Consider the following 22,279-nt stretch of genomic DNA (forward strand, 5'->3'; position numbering starts at 1 on the left):
TACCAATATATATAATCCTCTAAAATCGTCTTTTTTAATCCATGTATTTACCTTTTAGAGGACACTTCTTTTAAATCTCTCCCTTTTTTAGCCCACCTTTCTTAAACCCCTTCTTCCTACCCAGTCGTTTTCTGTTATAATATGAACCCTTTTTTGTATTTCTATATACAACATTACAATTGCAAATTAATTTTTTGCTCCCTCCATTAATAAGCAATAATCTCTAACATTTATCAGGCACTCTTCTAAGCACTCCATACACATTATCTAATTTATCCCTGGGCTCTGACCTGTAGCTGGTATTATTGTCCTCATTTTATGTATGTGGAAACTGAGTTAAGGACTTTGCTCAATGCTAGGCAGCTAATCAACGAGAGCTGAGAAAGCTCAGATGTCCAATTGAACAATCCTTACTTGACACTGTTCTCTCCTACTTATGTTTTTTCCACACTAGAGAGGTTTATCTTGCTTGTTTTTCTTGAAAGGCAAGAGCTTTTTCTCCCGATAACTTATATTAGCTCCTCACACATGTGAGTCCCTATGGCAATGAATAAAATAAAACCCACACTCCTAAATTAAAACCCAGGTTATCATTGCATTACAATAGAATAAGTATTGTTCATCCTAATGACTATGGGACATCAAGGAAAGGATAAAATATGTTGACTATACCCTAGCTCTGATAGATAGGACTGTCTATAATACAATTGAAGTATTCTTTATGGTTTAAGATACCAGGATTTAAAGGAGCAAATCCTCTACTATCTTGAAAACACCCTATTTAATAAGAAATCCCCCATATAGGTAGATGATAAAAAATAACTAATGCCCTTTGAATTCTGGATGACAGTTTTATTATATTTAGCTTATATAACTTAGGTATCAGCTATATATATATCATTGATGCTTCTTGCCACTCCTGTTGGAATAGTAATAAAATATAGCACTAACATGAGTTACTTGATGAAGTGATTTAAAACTGCAACGTGTTTCCAATACAGCTCTAACATCCTTAGTCAGCTGATGGTTGGAGATTAATGTCAAAATTAGTATGTGGATGTTTGATATGCCAGCCTCCTGGGTTTGGAGCACTTGTAAATTGCTATGGCTTTTTGTTGTCATAGCTCATAAAGATAACATAAACAGACATCTGCTAGGCCTCTGCTGGATGAGGTTTGGAAATTGGCTTTTCATGGGGTAAGACTTAATTTAGATTAAAAATGGTAATAGAATTTCTAATTGAAAATATTTTTATCAGCAGGTAAATATCACAACAAATTTTGTAGACTGTTATATGATCATCAGACAGTCAAATTGTGCACATTCACCTTTCACAGTGTGAGTTTAATAGATTTCAATCTGATTGTAATTTGGTCTAGTCATTATTATTCGTGAGGAAAAATTTGTCTCTTGAAACCTCTTTAAAAATTGAAACTGATGCTAGTTATATTTTTAGAATGGAAACAAACACACGGATAGCACACAAACAGTAGAAATTTATTAAGTCTTTCCTAAAAGTTTTTATTCAACTTTTTATTGAAGAGGTCCCATGAATTATGTAAAAATTATTTACAACTCTCAAATGATTGGGCTTAAATTTGTGAGTTCAAGAAAGACTAAGGAACTGGAAGTTTTCATTCGTTTATGAAACACTTTTTAAACTACATTTAGCAAAGGTGTTTTAGGTCTTCCTGAAGCATAAGATGGTGTAGAAGATTGTATTTAGCACCTTGACTCTATGCTTTACAAAACTTAGCATGTAGAATCAATAGAACTTGTTGAGCAATTTGAGATGGGCAACATAACGAAAGAATATTAAAACCTACTGTCTGGATTGAACAACTGAGAGAAATCATGGGGAGATGGCATAGATGTGGTGTGTTTAATTTTAATTAAACTCATTAAATCGTGAGTTTATTTTTGAAAATGTTGAGTTTATTTGTCTATGTTTCAAGAGGCAGTTAAGATTATATTTATAATTAGAGATTAGAAGAATGATCTTGCCTAGGAAAAAAAGGAAACCATAAAAGTACTTAAGAGAATAGGTAGAGTAATAAGAGAATATGATCTGTAGAAGTATTTTTAGTAAAACTAACATTTATGAAATGATCAGAGGAGTTTGGTGAGAAGGAGCCAAACAGAAGGAAGAAAAAGCAGGGAAATATGGCATTATGGAAGCCAAGAAAAAAGAAACTTTCTAGAAGGAATCGGTAATCATTGGTTCATTTGTTCATTAATTCACAAATGTTCATTAATTTCCTACTTGGCATTAAGCGCAACTGTGGAAAGCCCAAATATGGACTCTGCACTAAGGGAGCTTACAGTAAAGTGAAAAAAATAAATCAAACAATAACACATAAATATTTTATTGTAAATTTTAAGTTGGAAAGAGTAGAATTGTTATAATGAGCTATAACAGTAGGAAGCAGGTGAACTTCTGTGAATTCTGGAACCTCTGTCTCAAGAGGTGACACAGACTTAAGGTTTGAAGAATAAGGAACTCTTAAGGCATGCGTTGCAGAGGGCAGTTCTGGCAATGAAACACCACCACCAAGGACCTGCTATCTGAGGGACTGGGCCACGTGCCCTGAGCACTAGGAATTATCCTGAAACTTTATTTTAGCAGAAGAATGATCTCAGCTTCCAGAAGATTTTTAAAAAAAGTAAAACTAACTAATTACTTTTAAGCTGCCAACCGTGCAGAGATGGTGGTCCTAGAGAGAAGGGGGGTATTTGAATCTGGAACATTTGTTTCAGGCTGATAATAATTATGAGGACTATGCATTGCTTATTAATTTATTAAATATTTATTAATTCTTTTACATATGTGAGATACAAGGGAGAATGAGTGCCAAATTATTCTTTTAAAAATTATCTTTAGCATTGTTATAATGATAATATAAAAGATAATTTATACATTCACTTATTTTAAATACTAGAGGCCCAGTGTACAAAATTTGTGCACAGGGGTGTGTGTTTAGGCCCGATCCTACCTGGGTCCCTCTGTACCCTCTCCAATCTGGGACCCAGGTAGGATCAGGCTTAAACGGGCAGTCGGACATCCCTCTCACAATCCAGGACTGCTGGCTCCCAACTGCTCGCCTGCCTGTCTTCCTGATTGCCCCTAACCGCTTCTGCCTGCCAGTCTGATCACCCCCTAACCACTCCCCTGCCAGCCTGATTGATGCCTAACTGCTCCCGTGCCACCCTGTCTGCCCCTAACTGTCCTCCCCTGCAGGCCTGGTCCCCCCCAACAGCTCTCCCCTGCAGGCTTGATCGCCCCCCACTGCCCTCCCTTGCAGTCCTGGTCCCTCCCAACTGCCCTCCCCTGCTGGCCATCTTGTGGTGGCCATCTTGTGTCTACATGGGGCATCCATCTTTGACCACATGGGGGCAGCCATATTGTGTGTTGGAGTGATGGTTAATCTGCATATTACTCTTTTATTAGATAGGATAGGGGCCTGGTGCATGGGTGGGGGCCAGCTGGTTTGCCCTGAAGGGTGTACGGGATCAGGGTGGGGATTCCCTTGGGACGTGGGGCGGCCTGGGCGAGGGGCCTGTGGTGGTTTGCAGTCTGGCCACGCCCCCTGGGGACCCAAGTGGAGGCCCTGGTATCTGGAATTTATTTATCTTCTATAATTGAAACTTTATAGCCTTGAGCGGAGCCAAGTCTCCTGCTTGCTCCATGGCTGCAGACATTTTTGTTTGGATTTATTTATCTTCTATAATTGAAACTTTGTTGCCTTGAGTGGAGGCCTGGGCCTGCTGGGGTGTGCGGAAAGCTTGGCTTCCTCCATTACCAGCTAAACCCAAGCCTCCTGCTCGCTCCATGGCTGCAGCCATCTTGGTTGGGTTAACTTGCATACTTGCTCCTGATTAGCTGGTGGGCGTGGCTTGTGGGTGTAGCAGGGGTATGGTCAATTTGCATATTACTCTTTTATTAGATAAGATATAATTAAATGTTTGGTAAGTTTACCAAGTTGTCATCAATTTTATTATTCTTTGATAAAATTTTTATACATTAACCAATGAATTATCTCTCCCTTGGATGTCAAGGGATGATCTATGCTCCAGGGTGAACAATGAATTGTTGTCCATGCAAAGCCTGTAGGAGGGGCAGTGTTAGATTCTAGATGCTTCTTCCTAGGAACAAATTACACTTGGTAACCCTCAGTATGAAACTGAAAAGAAAAGGAAATCACAATTTTTAAACAAGTCACATATTAATGAAAAATCATTTCCATGTAATTTCTCTTCCTGTGTTGTTTTTCTTTTAGTAACTCCATTAGGGCACACTTACTCTGGTATCAGTTTTCAAAAGAAACTGCTCACTCAGAAGCTCAGTCTGTATGGGTCTGGGTCTGTGGTGATTGTTCAATCCATATGTAAGAAAAATAGTCACTGGGGAAAAAAAATGAATTGTTCAGTGTCCCACGGTGGACCTGTTGATGAGACAAACTTAAGTTCACAGGCACAGCCCAAGATTCTCTACAGTGAATCTGTACAGTTCCCAGGTCCCCTGTTCTGGGAACGTAGTTCAGAAAAACATTTTGCCACAGATGCACAATGAATCACCTGATGAGTAATATGCTATTGGAATCTGTGAGTTTAATGAAATCGTCTCAGCATGGTGGGTTGGAATACAAGTGTCCAGATACTTACAGTAATGTCTTATAGCAAAACAGTGTGGCTATTGCTTAGCAGTACTTCTTTTGATATTTACAAAAGAATAGAATTAAAAGCGAGGAATAAGCATGTCTTTGTGGTTTATATGTTTTTATAATAAAATTCTCTACTCTTTTTTGCAAAAATTGGAGATGATTATGCCGCTCTGCTACGGGTATTGTTGGGGAGCACCCTATATATGTGAATAAAAATTTGAAGTGATTGTTTCTTGAATATAGTAGAAACCGATTAAACATTTGTGGACTCACTATAATGAATAATCTAACTCCAAGGGAAATAAAAATGTCTCTTTTGCTGATAAATTATTTAACTGTGCTATTATAAGTGTACACTTGTATATTAATATTTTGTGTGTTAAAATAGTCAAATTATCATTGGATAATTGCAGCATATATCAGTTTTTTCTTTGGTATTTTGCATGGAGTCCTTTTTATTCCAAACTTCCTTATGCTAACTTTAAGTACAGTCATTTTCTCCAATGTAAGGCTTTTACTATGTTAAAATGGAAACAATCTCCATCGGTTTCAATATTATAATGGCATTTAATATGTGACCATTTTTTAAAACTGACAGCAATGTACATTGAAAAAACAATTTTCAATCACATTCAGAATGTGCTAAGTTTTGTTTCAATCTGACCAATTTTGAAAATATAAATATCGTTTAAATAAAATAATCTCTGTTTTGCTTGTGTGTCTCATATATTAGTTTTTATCTGAAAAGTATAGTAATAAGAGGGCCATCACTGTCCCTGTGAAGTAAATTGACATTTTTTAATTTCCTTTTTTGGTCATGTGACTCTATTTCTTGACTAGCGTGACCAATGTGGTTTAAAATAAAAATTATGCTATTACTAATGAAAAGTGTGTTGCCAGCCATGTGCTGGTAATAGTCAAATGTCACAGAGCACTCATTTTCCTCTTGATTTGATGATTGTGAAAAAGTTTTAATAAAGAAAATAATGGAATGGTTAATGTTACAGCAGAGTAAAATTTTACTTTGATTTACTGAAAAGGTACACAATAATAAGCAGCCAATTCATTACTATTCACAAAACATAGCAGTTAGGCATCAAATAATTTTTCTTCTACCTTTGGAAGCTAATCAAGATTTCAGCACAATACAGGTTACTGAAAAAACACACAACACCCACATTTTACAAAATTAATGGTAAATTAGATTTAAGCAACAGTTTGAAAATGTCAAAAAAAGAGTTTGAGAAGAGACTAGATATTGTCATAACACTAAACAAACTTGAAGATGTTTCAATAGCTTTGTTATTCACAAATTTGACTAAAATAGTGCATATTATGATTATCAGGAGATTATCATTTACTACTGAACTAGAAGCACAACATAAACTATGGTTCTTAATAGGATTTTAATTATGTGTTTCATTAAAGTTATTGGTAATCCAAGTTTATTATGTTTGCAACATTTGAGTAGAAAAACACATGATGTAAGTGTGCCCCCCTGTGGCTACAGACTAGTTTGTAAGACAGAAAAGACCTACATGGATGGGAAGAGAGCCTTTCCTGCGTCTATTCTCTAGTGAGCACTTACTCCATCCCAGGCAGAGGCCTGTCTCTCCTGTTTTTAAAGTTAATCAAAGGTAGAAGATTCATAATTTCTCTTATAGTCCTTACCAATATTTTATTTTTAGTAGCCATATATGTTAATCAGCATATCCAGCTCTGATCCTGAGGTGGTGTAACATAGTAAAAACACATAAATCAACACAAAACACTTTCCCTCATATACATATTGTTAGATTAGAAGTCAAGCCTGAGTGATTCTCTGCAAGTACCTTAAAATACATTTTGTGATTAAATAGGATACTGGGTCAAGCAAAATAACTGTAGTAGGCATGTCCATGACCTGAAAAAGTAGTTTGCCCATTTGTGTCATGTATGTAAAAATTGATATATTTTATAAATTTTGTCAATCAACAAAATGTTGCATGTATATTATAGATTCCACAGATTTTTAAAGCGCTTTTCCATAAAGCATGCTGTAGAGTTGCCAATAATTTTATTTTGACACCAAAATAATACCTAATTAATATTCTTTTTTTCATGTCTCTCTCTAGTCACTAGTCCCATGATACAAAGACTTGTCTATTGACCTGTTCATGCTTTTGGAAAGCCTCTGCAAGGGCTAGTTGTGAATGACCTCATTAGATACAGACCTGCACCAGATCCCTGAGGTAGTGCATGTGACTACAACTGGACAAATCTTAGACATGTATAAGCTGGGAGTGTTAGAAATCTAAGCTAAGCAGGATTCAGGAATAGTCTGAGTCAGGAAGAGAAACCTCAAATAACACAAAAGGAAAATATCAGTATAATCAGGTTTGAAGTTTAAATGAAAACAACTAAGACTGCTTCTTTGAGACACTATAAATGCAAACAAACAAACAAACAAAACACACACACACCTAACTGTACAGTTAAACATTGAATTTTCAATTGAAATAGGTGTTTCAGTTCTAAGCAACTTGAACATTTCTAGTCTCAGTATGCATTTCTTCCAGCTAAAGCATAGCTTCCTATATTTTTCATTTTGTTATTTTTTAAAAATTAGCCCAAAATGCTGTGCATCTACACCAACCATTTTTAATTAAAATGTTAATGTAAAATAAAAAAAAAACCTCAAATTTAAGGTTTCAATCATTGAAGAAATAATGCCAACATCTATTTTATATTTTCTCTATTAAACATTTCTCTGTTTAATTAAAATTATTTCTTAGCATAGTAAATGTTTTTGATTTGGAAGAATTTTCTTATTTCAATTGGGATTGGAATAAATTTAAGATGTTTTTATTTGTTTTAATAATCCAAACTTACCTCTAGTTATAGATTGGTCATTTAGCATATTTTTAAAGTTCTCAGATTACAATATTTCATAAGTAAATATTGATGCCTGTCAGTTTTTGCACAGATTGAAATTAGTTTTGCATTTTTAAAAGACTAATTGAACCATTTTGTACCCAACCCTTTCTACCTGTGTTACCTAACAGAGGAATCCTAATGGTAAGCCAGAGTCAAAATCTAAATAACAATAATAGTAACATTTCAAAACGTATCTTAATCTTTTCTGGAAAATTCTTCTCACCCTGAGGGAAACAAACCGTTTAAAGTAGAGTAGAAAGAAAAAAGACAAAGCACCATGGAAGAAATTATAGCATTTGTAATCTTCATTTATAGTCTCATAGCACTGAATATCTCCTAGCAAAGTGTTGGGATGTTGTCACATAGATGTTGTTTTTAGCCAGAAAATGTTATTGAGTGCCCGAGCTAAATATATTTTCATGCTTTTGTTGTTGTTGGTATCTTAGGCTCCTTAAAAATGTATATTCAGCAAAGAAATTTAAAAATAGTTTTTCTTAGACAAATTTATTTATACCTGCTTTTGTGGTTTTGAAGATAAACCCAGGGACACTCTAGTAAAGGTTACTTACTGAATAGTGATCATCCTTATGTTTTTGGAAAGAAAATATGTTACAGAACAATGAAGTAGCAGCTACAGCAAATGGAGCTACAGATTGGCATATTGCTTGATTTATGTTTTCTTCATCTCATCTACATTGTAAACACCCAATTAGCTATTTTTTCAGAGTACTAAATTTCATGCATTGACCTACTATTCTGATCTATATCAGCTTCTTCTACAAGTGTTGAGAATAAACAATAATGAGATATGCTTGGAAAAGTATACTAGTATGTTGTAAATGGTACACACATTAAAAAAGAAAAGGATTTTTTTCATAAATAATATGATTTAGATTGCAGGGCATCAAATTAACTTTTAAAAAGGAGGCTTTGACCACTAGCATGTGACATTTAGCATGAACCAAATGACTACTAGCATGTGACATTTAGCATGAACCAAATGACTACTAGCATGTGACATTTAGCATGAACCAAATGGTACTTAAGAGAGAAGCTCAGTGTTTCTCTTCTAAAAAAACTCCTAATTACTTGTTCTTTCTTTCTACTTCTTATTTAAAAAATAAGATATACTAATTATAAGACACTGAATTAGTTTTCTCTCTTGCAGTCTAAGAATTGACCCAAAACCATAATTGCAATAATGTTCCTTGCTGTTCTGGAATAAAATGGGGGAAATGAGTGTTCCATTGAGAACTCTTGTTAACAGCCTTACCCTGTGTACTTGACCATACATTGTCCCCTGTTTTCAACCAGCAGAGATAGATTATCAAAATCTTCAATTCTACAGGTAAATTAAGCATTAATACTATTTTCTAAGGAAAAAAGGAAACAGATAAAATTGCATGCATTTTTTTTTGCATATATAATTTTGCATCAACAAGTGAACATTTCATTTGCAGCTGGCTGAATAGGAATAATGGGCCAGTAAAATACTACATGTGTCACCTTTGAATAGTCTCTACAGTACAGGCACAGTTACATTATCAACCAAAATGAATGCCTCCCAAAATCTGGCCAATGGAAATAATATGGATTACCTTGAGTTTTTAATTGTTCTACGATCAAAAATAACCTACAATGCAGAACTTAATTTCCAAGCAAACTCAATGTCAGTGATTTGTACTGATATAGAATTTCCGATATGTACCAGTTTTCAGACCTGAGGACATCAAAGACACCTCATCCTCAATGTCCCACAGAAATAAAAACTGATCCAGATACAGGTGACAATAAATTCAAACTTAGCATGAAAACTTTTTGCTTTATAATGCTACTTATATTTCTAGATACATAAATATCTATTAAAAAACACAGCACCTTTCCTTTTATATCTTGAAAAACATACATAAGCAAGAATGGAAGGGAAAAAAAAAAGTTGATTAGAAAAGTCCACAATCTTTTAGATTCTCTTTGATTATTATATCTGTAACTGCATCGAACACGAACTTGACATTTTGGGTATCTGTAGCACAGGTCATGTGGGAATAAATTTCCTTATCTTCTTTTCTTAAATTCAGGTCTAGAAACTGGTTCTTGATGTAGTTCCCTGCATCTTCAAATGTATTCGGCCCTTGTTAAAAAAGAAGTTAAAGTAAACATTAATTGCATGAGAAATAAAATTATAAATAATATCAGTAAGTTTTAAGATTTTTACTTTGTGTGTTTCTATTTGATGTACTCTGTACTAAAAAGTCAATATTGGCAATGGTCAGTTATCCAGGATTTATGTAATGCCTACTTTGTGCTGGGAACTATACTTAATCACTGAGGGTTTCAAGTGGCTAATATTTAACCTCTACATCAATAGAGGAGAAATACAAATATATTTACACAACCAAGTAAGTGAGTAATGAAGTCTGTATATATACACAAAGTCTGTGTATATGTGCATTTGGTTTCATATGAACAAAATGAAGAATAAAAGTTATAAAGTAACCTGCAGAGTGAGGTGGTATTTGAGCTGTTCCTTAAGGAATAGCTAGAAGAGAACAGAAAAATTATATGAGCGAAAACCAAAAGTGAGAGTGAGGATGGCCTGTACCACTAGACCTCAGGGTCGGGTTGAGAAGTTAATGTGCATTTTGGAGAATCTGGTTTGATAAAAAATCAAAGACTTTTGTAGAGGGATTGAAGGAAGTCAAGTAGTGTAGGTGGTATGGGCCAGATTATGAACTATGTTGCTAACTAAACAAAGTAGCTAAAAAGAGAAATGTAAGATAAAGAACTATTCTTGACTGATGTTTTAGTAAAGTTAAATAAAGAGTCAATGAAGGCTGTGCTTAAGGAAGTTAGACTAGTAGCAGGACACACAATAGGTCAATTGGAAAAGGCAGAAATAAAATAAGAAGGCTAACAAATATAGGACACCTAAAAATGACCTGCTGGTGGCTTTAGCAGAATGTGCTGAGTGGGGACCTAACACAGGATAGAATGGTAGCATAAAGATTGTCCAAGAAGGTGAGATTTTGTTTATTATTACCAGGGGAAAATGCAACAAGGGACTATCTTTAAAACAACGTCACAGCTAAGATTCCAAAAACACTGACAACACCGAACGCTGGCAAAGATGTGGAGCCACAGGAGCTCTTATTTATTGCTGATGGGGATGCAAAAAGGATACAGCCACTTGTGAAGGCGATTTGTCAATTTCTTACAAAGTTAAAGGTAGTCTTAGCATACAATCCAGAAATTATACTCCTAGGCATTTACACAATAACTTATGTACACACAAAAACCTGCACATGGGTGTTTTATAGCAGCTTTATCCATAATTGCCCCAAATTGGAAGCAACCAAGATATCCTTCAATAGGTGAAAGGATACAGAGAGTGGTTTGTTTATAGAATGAAATATTATTCCACAATCAAAACAAATGGGCTATCAATCCATGAAAAGATATGGACATTTAAGTGCATATTGCATTTAATATTGAAAAGCGAAAGGCATTAGAAAATGCCACATACTGTATAATTCCAGCTATATGACATGCTGGAAAGGACAAGATTATAGAAACAGTGAAAATAACAGTGGTTTCCAAGGGTTGGAGGGTGGGGAGGAGTATGAATGTGGAGCACAGGGATTTGTAAGGCAGTGAAAGTATTCTGTAAAACACAGTAATGGTGGACACATGACAGGCATTTGATAAAACCCATAGACCTGTACAACACAAAGACTTAACGCTAATGCAAACTGCTGACTTTATTTATTTGTTTGTTTATTTATTTATTTTTATATTTTATTGATTTTTTTTTTTTTTTTTTTTTTTTTTTTTTTACAGAGAGGAAGGGAGAGGGATAGAGAGTTAGAAACATCGATGAGAGAGAAACATCAATCAGTTGCCTCCTGCACACTCCCTACTGGGGATGTGCCCACAACCAAAGTATATGCACTTGACCAGAATCGAACTTGGGACCCTTCAGTCCACAGGCTGACCCTCTATCCACTGAGCCAAACCAGTTAGACCGAAATTGCTGACTTTAGTTAATAATGTACCAATATCTGTTCATCAACTGTAACAAGACTGCAGCAATGTAAGATGTTAATAATAGGGGAAACTGTGGGAGCTGACCAGAGAGAAGTATATGGGAACTCTGTATTTTCTCTTCTAAACTAAAAACTGCTCTAAGAAGTACACTCTAGTACTTAAAAGAAAGCATTATTGTAAGTCTATTATTTAATTTGTAATATTTAAGCCCTAGCCTGTTTGGCTCAGTGGATAGAGCATTGACCTGCAGACTGAAGGGTCCCTGGTTCCTTAGATTCTGGTCAAGGGCACATGCCCGGGTTGCGAGCTTGATCCCCAGTTGTGGGGCATGCAGAAGGCAGCCGATCAATGATTCTCTTTCATCATTGATGTTTCTATCTCTCCCTCTCCTTTCCTCTCTGAAGTCAATTAAAATAAAATAAAAATTTGTAATATTCAATATAGAATCATGATATTTAATCATATGATAAATGTGTGAAGATATAATTAACATTTATAAATTCAGAAGAAAGATACAAGCACTAATTATAGACTAGTACATATAGTCATTTTGACAGAATGTCATAGTCCTAGTAACATCTGGGTTACTCATTTATCAAGTGGTGAAATTGCTTGTATTTGTATATAAATCATAAATATTTCCATCTTACCCAATTTCACTGACAACAGAGCATATAACTGCAAAAAAAAAAAAAGTTTCCAAAGGGAAACTTCTAGAGAACCCTTCTAGAGAACCTGACATTTATAATTACTGATTAATAGGACCAGCACTAAAACTCTAGTCTATCTAACCATCTCCTATTTATTTATTAGAGCTTTGCTTTAATGCAAAGTAGGGACGTTTTCTCTTATAAAATTCTTTCCAGTTTGGATCACACACATGACTCAAAATGTACTACAGGCCTCAACCTCATAAATATTGCATGTCAAGATCCAGATAAGGAAATATGTATCTATATAAATTTTTACTACTCTGTAATTATATGAAAATTATCTTACCAGTGTACTCTGGAAAGCAGATACTAAGATGCACTTTGGTGACTTTTTCTTGAAAGAGATCTTTTTTATTGAGAAACAGGACAATGGAGGTGGTGGCAAAGTACTTGTGATTACAGATGCTGTTGAACAGATGAAGGCTTTCATGCATTCTGTTCTGTTTGGTTTAAAAGATGAGAATGTATAGAATTATTATTTGCAAAATATTAATCTTGGACATGATAAACAAGGATCTAGAAATAACATCTTTGGAAGGCTTTAATTACGTTGGAAAATGTGGTAGTAATATTGCAAACTGAAAATGCTTGTTTTTCACCCTGGCCTTATATTTTTTTTAGACTTACCACTTCTTCATCTTCCACTAGGACCATGTCATAGGCACTGAGTGCTGCACAAAATATAATGCATGTAACTCCTTCGAAGCAGTGAATCCACTTCTTTCTTTCAGATCTCTGTCCACCAACATCGAACATTCTTAAAAAAAATAATAGAATAACAAAACTTGCAAATAGCCTCCAAAATTCTCATTATCTTTTATAATTTTAAATGGATACTTTTATATCTCTAGAAGGTAGCCTTTTGATTTTTATTCATTATAAAATACATCTTATTTGGCCAATTTTCAGCTCAAGGACCAAAGAAGAAATTTCATCATTTTCTTTTTTTACTTCATGCAAACTATAGTAAAATAAATCACACACTGACTTTGAGCATGTGGGAAATTTAAGGTAGCTTAGAGTTTTAGTAAGAAATTCATTAGCTTTAGGAGATTTTGATCAAAGTTTATATATACTCTTAAATTAATATAATCCACAAGGAGATTGGAAACTAACATAGTTCTGATAATATAATTCCTGGACTGTTTTCTTAGCTCTTCCTACATTCATTCATTCAAATGATTATTGAACTTGATCATGATTGGAAGAATTAATATTGTTAAAATGCCCATGCTACAGATTCAATGCAATCCATATTAAAATCCCAATGGTATTTTTCAAAGAAATAGAACAATCCTAAAATCTGTATGGAACCACAGAAGACCCAAATAACCAAAGCAATCTAGAGGAAGAAGAACAAAGCTGGAGACATCAAACTCCTTGATTTCAAACTATATTGCAAAGCTATATTAATTAAAACAGTATGATATTGGCATAAAAAGATACATAGACACAATGAAACAGAATAGAGAGCCCAGAAATAAATCCATGCACTAGACATTGTGCTAAGACCTACTGCCGCAAAGATGAAAAAATATCCTCACTATCTTCAAAGCACTCTCTGTGTGATAGAAAAACAAATATGTTATTATAATGTTATTTAATAAAATTCTAATCTACAAGGTAGAGTGTGAGCCTAGAGGGAGATTTATTTCAGCCTGAGGGATCATGAAACTTACTCAGTGGAGGTATATTTGAATATTTGGTTCTCCTTCTGTTTTTGTATTTTGGTACGAGGCACCAATGTGGACATGGCAATTCAATACAGAAACTAAATTTTTAATGCCCCACATCCCCTTACCATCCATTTAGAACACATCAAAAATGCAGTTTCTAATTCAACCACTTCTTTCCAACTCCTTTCCTCTTCGATAAACCACCAACATTTCTGACCAGGGCCATTGCCAGAGGTCTGCTTTTCAGTGGCGTCTTTCCCCCCTTAGAATCAAACACAAACTGGCTTAATGACCACTAAGACCACAGCTATTTTGGTTCTTGCTTACCTATCCAAGCTTAGTTCATCCCATGTTCCTCTTTTTAATGCTGCCCAATCACAAGGTTATTCTTTCAGTTCCTTTCCTATAAACCTAAATTTTGCTTTTTCAGGACTTTTGTTGTCTCTCTCCTTTCCATGTGACATGATTCCCTTTTTCCTTATGTAACCCTTCTTTCTCAACAGGTCTCAGTGTTAATGTCTCCTCCACAAGAAAGCTCTCTCCATCCCTCACTTTCTATCACACCACTCTCTTAATTTCCTTTATAGTAATTGTCACAATCAGTCGTTAACTGGTTTGGTTATTTATGTGTTTTACATATTTAGTATCTGTTATCTCCCTAATAGAATAGTGGCCTCATGAGGGCAGGGACTTTATCTATAGTAGTGATGGCTATATCCCGAGTGGCAGGCACTATCCCTGATACACAATAGACATGCAATAAAAATTTGCTAAATAAATGAGTATATTCCGTGTTACTGGCATGGAGGGGTTATTTTAATGTAAAGTGCATGTGTAAGGAATGAGAGAACATGGTGTGTTGTGAATATCATTAAGTTTAAATCTACTTTCTTTGACCAGAGGTCCCCGAGTAGGACATATTATCTGGTTAAGTCTCAAACCCTCATCAAGTGAGTTGCAATTACCTTTGCTATGGAGTCTGTCCTTCCTCCTCTGGTCAGACAGTTCTATGTGCCAAACAGTTCCCTGGGCATATTCTCCACCTTCCAGGTGTTTTGTTTCATTTTACGAATGGAGATACTGTAGACAGCCTGGATTCTAGGTGTTTCACGTGTTCTCCATTTAACCATATATAAATATATAGTGGATCATTTGTTGGCAAATAAATGTGATACTGTCATTGGACAAAAATGTATTAACTTGTGGATTAACTTGTGGAGTTGAGGATGGAGTGTACATCACTAGGTTTAAACTTATGGTGGGCTTTGTCAAACTAAAACCACCCCTTGTATTCCCACCCACTCAATTTTAACATGTAAGAACCTCCATAATTCTTGTTTCTTTTTTTGCTCTAATTCTCTCTTCAGGGTTTGCTTCCATGGTGGGTATTCTATAAAGGAGAACTAACTAATCACAGAGCCAGAACAAAAGTCACTGGATGAATGGGATATTTGTACTGAGTGCCAAATGTTCATATTTCACAGTAAGAATGAGGGTGCCATAGGAGCCAATTTCCAAGATATATTGATTAAGTTTTCCCTATTAAACAGGGCTTGAGTTAGTCCTATTAGCATTTGTTTTGGGCCTCTTTTATCTTCTTTTATGGACAGTGAACCTATCTCCATCTATTTTGATTGGTACTTTCTTTATTTAATCACTTTTATATTTTTGATCAGATATATTCAAATTTTGCAAATCTGAGAATATTCTTAATGTGACTTTAGATAACTGCTCAGATTCCTTGCATGGTAACCAAATATTTTATCTCTGAGAGAATAATCTTGTTTCTCTCATGTTGATAGATTTTTAATTTAAAAGTAATTTATAGAGAGTCCCTAGTAATGAAAACATTATAGAACTGAAATATTCATTAGAAAATCAGACCAATAGCTGGAGTTTTGCTTTTCTATAGATTCTGCAGGATATAATGTTAGCTCTAAGAAAACTTACATTATGCTTTTCTGCTGTTGTCATAATTTATTTTTCATACATCACTTTTCACTTTAGGGGTTTCTCTAAATTTTAATTTGAGGCTTATTTTAGAGCTATAAAGCATAACATCCTATTGATACAATTTGGAGATTCCCAAAGTAGAGCATTTATTTATTATACATTTCACTGAGGAAGTGATTTTATACATGTGTGTGTGTTTATATTCCATCATGACCATGCTGTGAAAAACAAAAATAAACACAAAGAACACATATACTTGCTGATGAACATTTGATTTGGGCTCTATATGGGCAATTAATCTGATGAATGGACATGTGATATAGCTTGAATACCCTTAATTTCGTAAACAGTTAAGGTAACCAGAGTGCCATAATAATAGTGTTTGGAACTTACAGTTCTCATTTTGGGTAAAGGATTTTGCTCTTATTTTTGGTAATACATATTTTCTTTTTAAGTGAGGTACTTAAGTTAGAATTCTTTTTTAAAAACTTTTTAAATGCCTGAAATGTATGTAAATTGACTGGTCAGGCTTTTAACTCATAGCTGAACATCAATAATTTGTTAAATTGCCCATAGCATTAATATAGGCCAAGTCATCAGAGTTTTATAGCTTTATATTAAGCAGTTGACTAAACAGTTGAGTTTATAGTCTATTATAAATTTTTGAGTTTTATGGGTTTATGGTAAACAATTGGCTAAATATTTACCACACAAGATTATTCATACTTCATATCAGAATAGATTATTATTAATCTGACCTTTACAGTGCTTACAAAACCATTATACAACATAGGATAGCTAAAAATAAATAATGCTACCGCAGCTAATTTATTTGTTAAATGTTTTTGCTCATCCTGTAAGCATGTGATTCTCTTAGAAAAATTATAATTATTGACATCTACATATTTGACCACAGAAAAATAAGATCTAATCTGAGTAGGACTTTATTTAAATTATGAACTTAAATTATTATTTTAAATTATTAAATTATGAGATTTATTCAAGATAACTGGTTTTAACACAATTGCCATAACCGCTTACGATGGCTACATGACAGGGTTAACAGCTGGATCTGTGTCATCACTACAGAGCCATAGCAAAATGGCCTTATCAAGTCTTCGTCCTGTGCCCTGTTCTAAAAATCAGGGTAGATACTTGCAGACATAAAGTATATGCACAGAGGTCATTCTAAAATCCTTAATTGTTTGGGGTTAAAAAAACAGAATCAAAAGGACTTACAACCATAAGAGAGCCAGGGTCTCTAAACTCCCATAATTGTTAGTACCATTATATACGTACTTTTTGCTAAGTCTATGTGCATGTTTAGAACTTAAAATGCCCACTATATAATTCTCTAATTATTGAATGATATAATTTATAAATTCATTAAAATAAATTCTATCACTAGAATAAATCACACATTATGTTCTATAACTTACTATTTTGGTAATATTAACCATAAACATAACTTAATCAAATAGATAGTATACCTGAGTTATTGCTCTATGAGACCTAGTAGAGAATAACAAAGCTAAGTTGAAATATAGCTGCTGGGTAGACACCAGACTCAGTCCTGAGATGAGATGATCTACCTCCCAGAAATTAACACAGTGCGCATGACTCCAAATTCAGGAAAATTATAATTTATTTTATATGAGATCCATTCGAACGTTGGAAATAATTATATTGAATTTAAAATATCTCAAGCTTTATGTTGTAATATTTTCTGACCTCTTTTCATTGACTTCTGCATAGTTTTATGTTCTGTCAATTGTTTTTTAATCATGAAAAGTGACTTCTCTATAATTGTTAATAAATTCTGATAAATCTGTAAATTCTTTGTCCTGAAGAATTATTTTACAAAAATAAAAGGTCTTGCATTTGCATTGCATTTTTCATTTATGTAGTACTTTAACATCTGTATAGGTAATTAATTTTATCAGTTTGACAGTTGGCATTCTGATTTGATAAGAACTCTAAGGTAATTTCTACTAAATTAGGTGATACATGAAAATGATACAGTACATTGGCAGAGATAATTTTTCATTTTGAAGTTCCTGTTTAAAATTCCTGAATAATTTAATATGTAAATTTAGTATTTGGTTTTTAAATAGTGATATGATGATTTATGCTATGTGAATACAAATCAATGCTAATGCACTATATTTTAATACCTGGATGCTTTCTGAAATAAATTGGGATGTACATTGTTTTTATATTTCCTATTTTGAAATACTACAAAATTTTACACTACAAATGCCTGTGTGCTTTTAGATAATTTTATTCAGCACTAGAGAAAAAGAAAAAAAGATGACTTAATTGTGAGAATTTATTAAGGGATTAATATTGCTGTGACTCAACTTAAAAACATATTTAATTGATTTTAAAGAATTCCCTAAATTCCAGCTGGTGTGGCTCAGTGGTTGAGCATCGACCTATGAACCAGGAGGTCACAGTTTGATTCCTGGTCAAGACACATGCCCAGGTTGTGGGCTTGATCCCCAGTGGGGGTTGTGGAGGAGACAGCCAATTCTCTCTCATCATTGATGTTTCTACCTTTCTCTCCCTCTCCCTTCCTCTCTGAAATCAATAAAAATATATTTTAAAGAGTTCTATAAAAAGCATAACTCTGTTCTTTAATATTTTCATAGTAAATTTTAAATATTTAAAAAATATTTTGTAGAGAAATTTTCTGCATTTTCTTCCTCATAGAAGATGCCTTTAATAACTTATCCTCTTAAGTCAATGAGAAAAAAAACCTATTAAGAAAAGAAAAGAGCTGAAACGTGGTTTTAGTGGATGGCAAAGAGGTAGTAGTTGCATAGTGTAGAAATTGCTATCCTATATAATAAAAGCCTAATACACAAATTTTCCTTTTGGGCGGTCGTTCAATTAGGAGTTCGACTGCTCACTATGACGTGCACTGACCACCAGAGGGTGGCGCAGAACACGGTGGGCGTCGGCGACATGGTGCTGGCAGCGGGTGGCAGTGGAGGCACTGCCAGCCCTGATGGGCCCCGACAAGAGCAGGACTACGGCGGGATGGTGGAGCAGGTGAGCGGGTGGCGCAAGGCCAAGGCGGTGTGAGTGGGGGCCCTATCGCCCTGCCGATCACCCCGCAGTTGGTGACCTGTGGCAGCGGTGGGGTGCAGGGCTGCCACCTGGCTCCCAGGCGCTGAGGAAGTCAGGCAAGGGCCCTGGCCCTGGTTGATCCTCCCACAGGCGGGATAGTGGAGCAGGTGAGGGGGGCGGTGCCAGGCCAAGACGGGGTGCCAGGCAGGGCTGCAGGGCTGCAAGGCTGGGGGCACGAGCTGGGGCCCAATCTCTGCAGGCCACCCTGAGGGACTCCACCCGTGCACAAATTCGTGCACCCAGCCTCTAGTGTCAAAATAAGTGCTAACAGGGTTTCATAATTCAATTCACAAGAGCTTACATTTTGGCATTGATATTGTAATAAAGAATTAGCAAAATGTTTCTCATTCCTCCACAAGGGCCAGCAGTGTATGAAAGTAGAATAGGAGAACCCATACCTATAGGAGTTAATATGATGTGTACAAAATTAACTACTGAACTACAAAAGGGCAAAAAACCAATCATGTACTAATGAAGGTCTAGAGGTCTAACCTGAAGAGGCCTATTGTGAGAAAAAATATATTTAAAACACTGTTATTTTTAAAATGCAAATGTATTCTCAGAATATTTGCTTTATACATTTATGAATATTTATATTTAGTTCTGAGTGAAATAGATGTTCCAGGAAATGAACATGACTTCTGAGGTTTAGTGAGTTCATTGGCAATCATCATGTGCCCTGGTTTTAGAAGCACAGGCTTGTGAAGTCCCATAGGGGCCTGCCAGCTCAAAGATATCTCCCCAACAGGCTGTCATTTGATTTTATTCCCTGTCCCTCTTCTCTCTGGAGGGACTTATGAATGACCAAAAATACTAGAAGAAGCACATACATTATAGAAAAAGAATAGTTTTCATACCAATTTATCCATAGCCCATCAGTGACATGCAGTGTAAAAAGTGCAGTCTTTGAAATTAGAAATTTGTGCATGCTAGTCACATTTCTAATACTTCTATATATGATCTTGGGGAAATCTTTCACCTAGTTCTAGCTTCCATTTCTTATATATATAGTAGAGGCCCAGTGCATGAAATTCATGCACTGGGGGGAGGGGCATGTCCCTCAGCCCAGCCTGCACCCTCTTCAATCTGGGAACCCTCAAGGGATGTCCCGGTAGTATCGGGCCTAAACGGGCAGTCGGACATCTCTCTCACAATCCAGGACTGCTGGCTCCCAACTGCTCGCCTGCCTGCCTTCCTGATTGCCCCTAACCGCTTCTGCCTGCCAGCCTGATCACCCCCTAACCACTCCCCTGCCAGCCTGATTGATGCCTAACTGCTCCCCTGCCAGCCTGTTTGCCCCCAACTGCCCTCCTCTGCCGGCCTGGTCACCCCCTAACTGCCCTCCCCTGATGGCCTGATTGCCCACAACTGTCCTCCCCTGCTGGCCATCTTGTGGCAGCCATCTTGTGTCCACATGGGGGCAGCCATCTTTGACCACACGGAGGCAGCAATCTTGTGTTTTGGAGTGATGGTCAATTTGCATATTATCCTTTTATTAGATAGGATTAGATAGGATAGAGGCCTGGTGCACGGGTAGGGGCCAGCTGGTTTGCCCTGAAGGGTGTCCCAGATCAGGGTGGGGCTCCCTTGGGGCATGGGGCGGCCTGGGCGAGGAGCCTGTGGTGGTTTGCAAGCTTGCCACGCCCCCCAGCGACCCAAGCAGAGGCCCTGGTATCTGGGATTTATTTATCTTCTATAATTGAAACTTTGTAGCCGTGAATGGAGGCCTAGGCCAGCCAGGGTGTGCGGAAAGCTTGGCTTCCTCCACTACCGGCGAAACCCAAGCCTTCTGCTTGCTTCGTGGCCGCAGCCATCTTTGTTGGGTTAATTTGCATACTTGCTCCTGATTGGCTGGTGGGCGTGGCTTGTGGGTGTAGCAGGGGTATGGTCAATTTGCATATTACTCTTTTATTAGATAGGATATATTGATTTCAGAGAGGATGGGGGAGGGAGAGAGATATATATATAAACATCAATGATGAGAGAGAATCATTGGTCAGCTGCCTCCTGTTTGCCCCCTGCTTGCCCCTTAGTGGGGTATCAAGCCTGCAACCAGGAATCAAACTGTGACCTCCTGGTTCACAGGTCGACACTCAACCGCTGAGCCACGCTGGCTGGGCTTCCATTTCTTGATTTTTGAGTCTACATAAGGATTGCAATGCCCCGCTGGTTATATTACAGTGAGGGTGTAAAGATAATGTACATAGAATGTTTGAACTAGTACATGTATTTACCTAGCAGGAACTGACTGTGTGCCCACTCTGTGCTAGCCATGCTGATAATCACAGAAGATAGAGCTGTAAACAAACATGGCCCTTGGCCTCCTGGAGCTCAGAGCATATGAGGCAGAAACAGAAACAAAAAGAGCAAACTGATAAAGAAACAATTTCATATATTTGTTTTTCAAAAGAGAAAAATATAGTTTAATATATCAATGATATGACACCGGCTCACACTGGTGTAGCTAGTAAGTGCTGTTTCTTTGCAATTCTTCCCAACTCTACATGAGTGACAACATGTTGGTCAGTTGAAATTGGACATTGTCAGGTTATTTACACCAAGGAAATAATCAAGGGCCACAGATAAGCCTTCCCCCTCTCCCTGCCCCCGAGAGCTTGTTCTTATATGTTTACCAGCACACTGCTGAGTGTAGAGTGACAGGGATATGCAAGGATGATTAATAGATAGGATGGTCAAGGCTCCCTGAGGAGATAACATTTGATTTGAGGACTTAAGAAGGAGCCGGTCCTTGCAGACATCCACGGCCAGAACATTTTAGGCAAAGAGAACAGCAAGTACAGAGGCTCTGTGCCTTGAATGTTTGAGGAACAGCTATTTATAAAAAAAAGATAATTTATGATGGTGCCTACCTATTTCTGAGAAGATACTAACAGACCAGGGTTTCTTAGAATGACCAGGATTGTGAACTTCTAGGTGTTTGATATCTGACATTAATTTTCAAAACTAACCTATCAGCCAGACAATCTAGGATCTGGGAAATTCTATTAGCTTGTGTAAGACATGCTAACATCAAGTGATAACTTTCTGCTAGGACTTTACAGTAAACTCATTAGACAAGTAAAGAAAAGGTGCCTTTGTTCCTCAACAACTGCTGTTCTTTAATGGAGAACTGGGGATGGAAACTTGGAAGGACTAGACCCAAGGCTTATTCCTCCCTCTGTGT

At 36.2% G+C, this 22,279-nt stretch overlaps 1 protein-coding gene across 1 annotated transcript in view; it reads right to left on the reverse strand.

The window, feature by feature from the left end:
* Nucleotides 1-9,517: 9,517 nt before the first annotated feature.
* Nucleotides 9,518-22,279, reverse strand: part of GNAT3 (G protein subunit alpha transducin 3) — a gene marked incomplete at both ends in the record, with an annotated part of 45,718 nt that continues 32,956 nt past the window's right edge. The window contains 3 exons of the mRNA XM_080667023.1: nt 9,518-9,708; nt 12,621-12,774; nt 12,962-13,091. Coding sequence (XP_080523149.1) covers nt 9,518-9,708; nt 12,621-12,774; nt 12,962-13,091 — 475 coding nt within the window. The remainder of the gene's footprint in view (nt 9,709-12,620; nt 12,775-12,961; nt 13,092-22,279) is intronic.

Source organism: Plecotus auritus (genome assembly GCF_963455305.1).
Source record: "Plecotus auritus genome assembly, chromosome: 4".
Taxonomy (NCBI): domain Eukaryota; kingdom Metazoa; phylum Chordata; class Mammalia; order Chiroptera; family Vespertilionidae; genus Plecotus; species Plecotus auritus.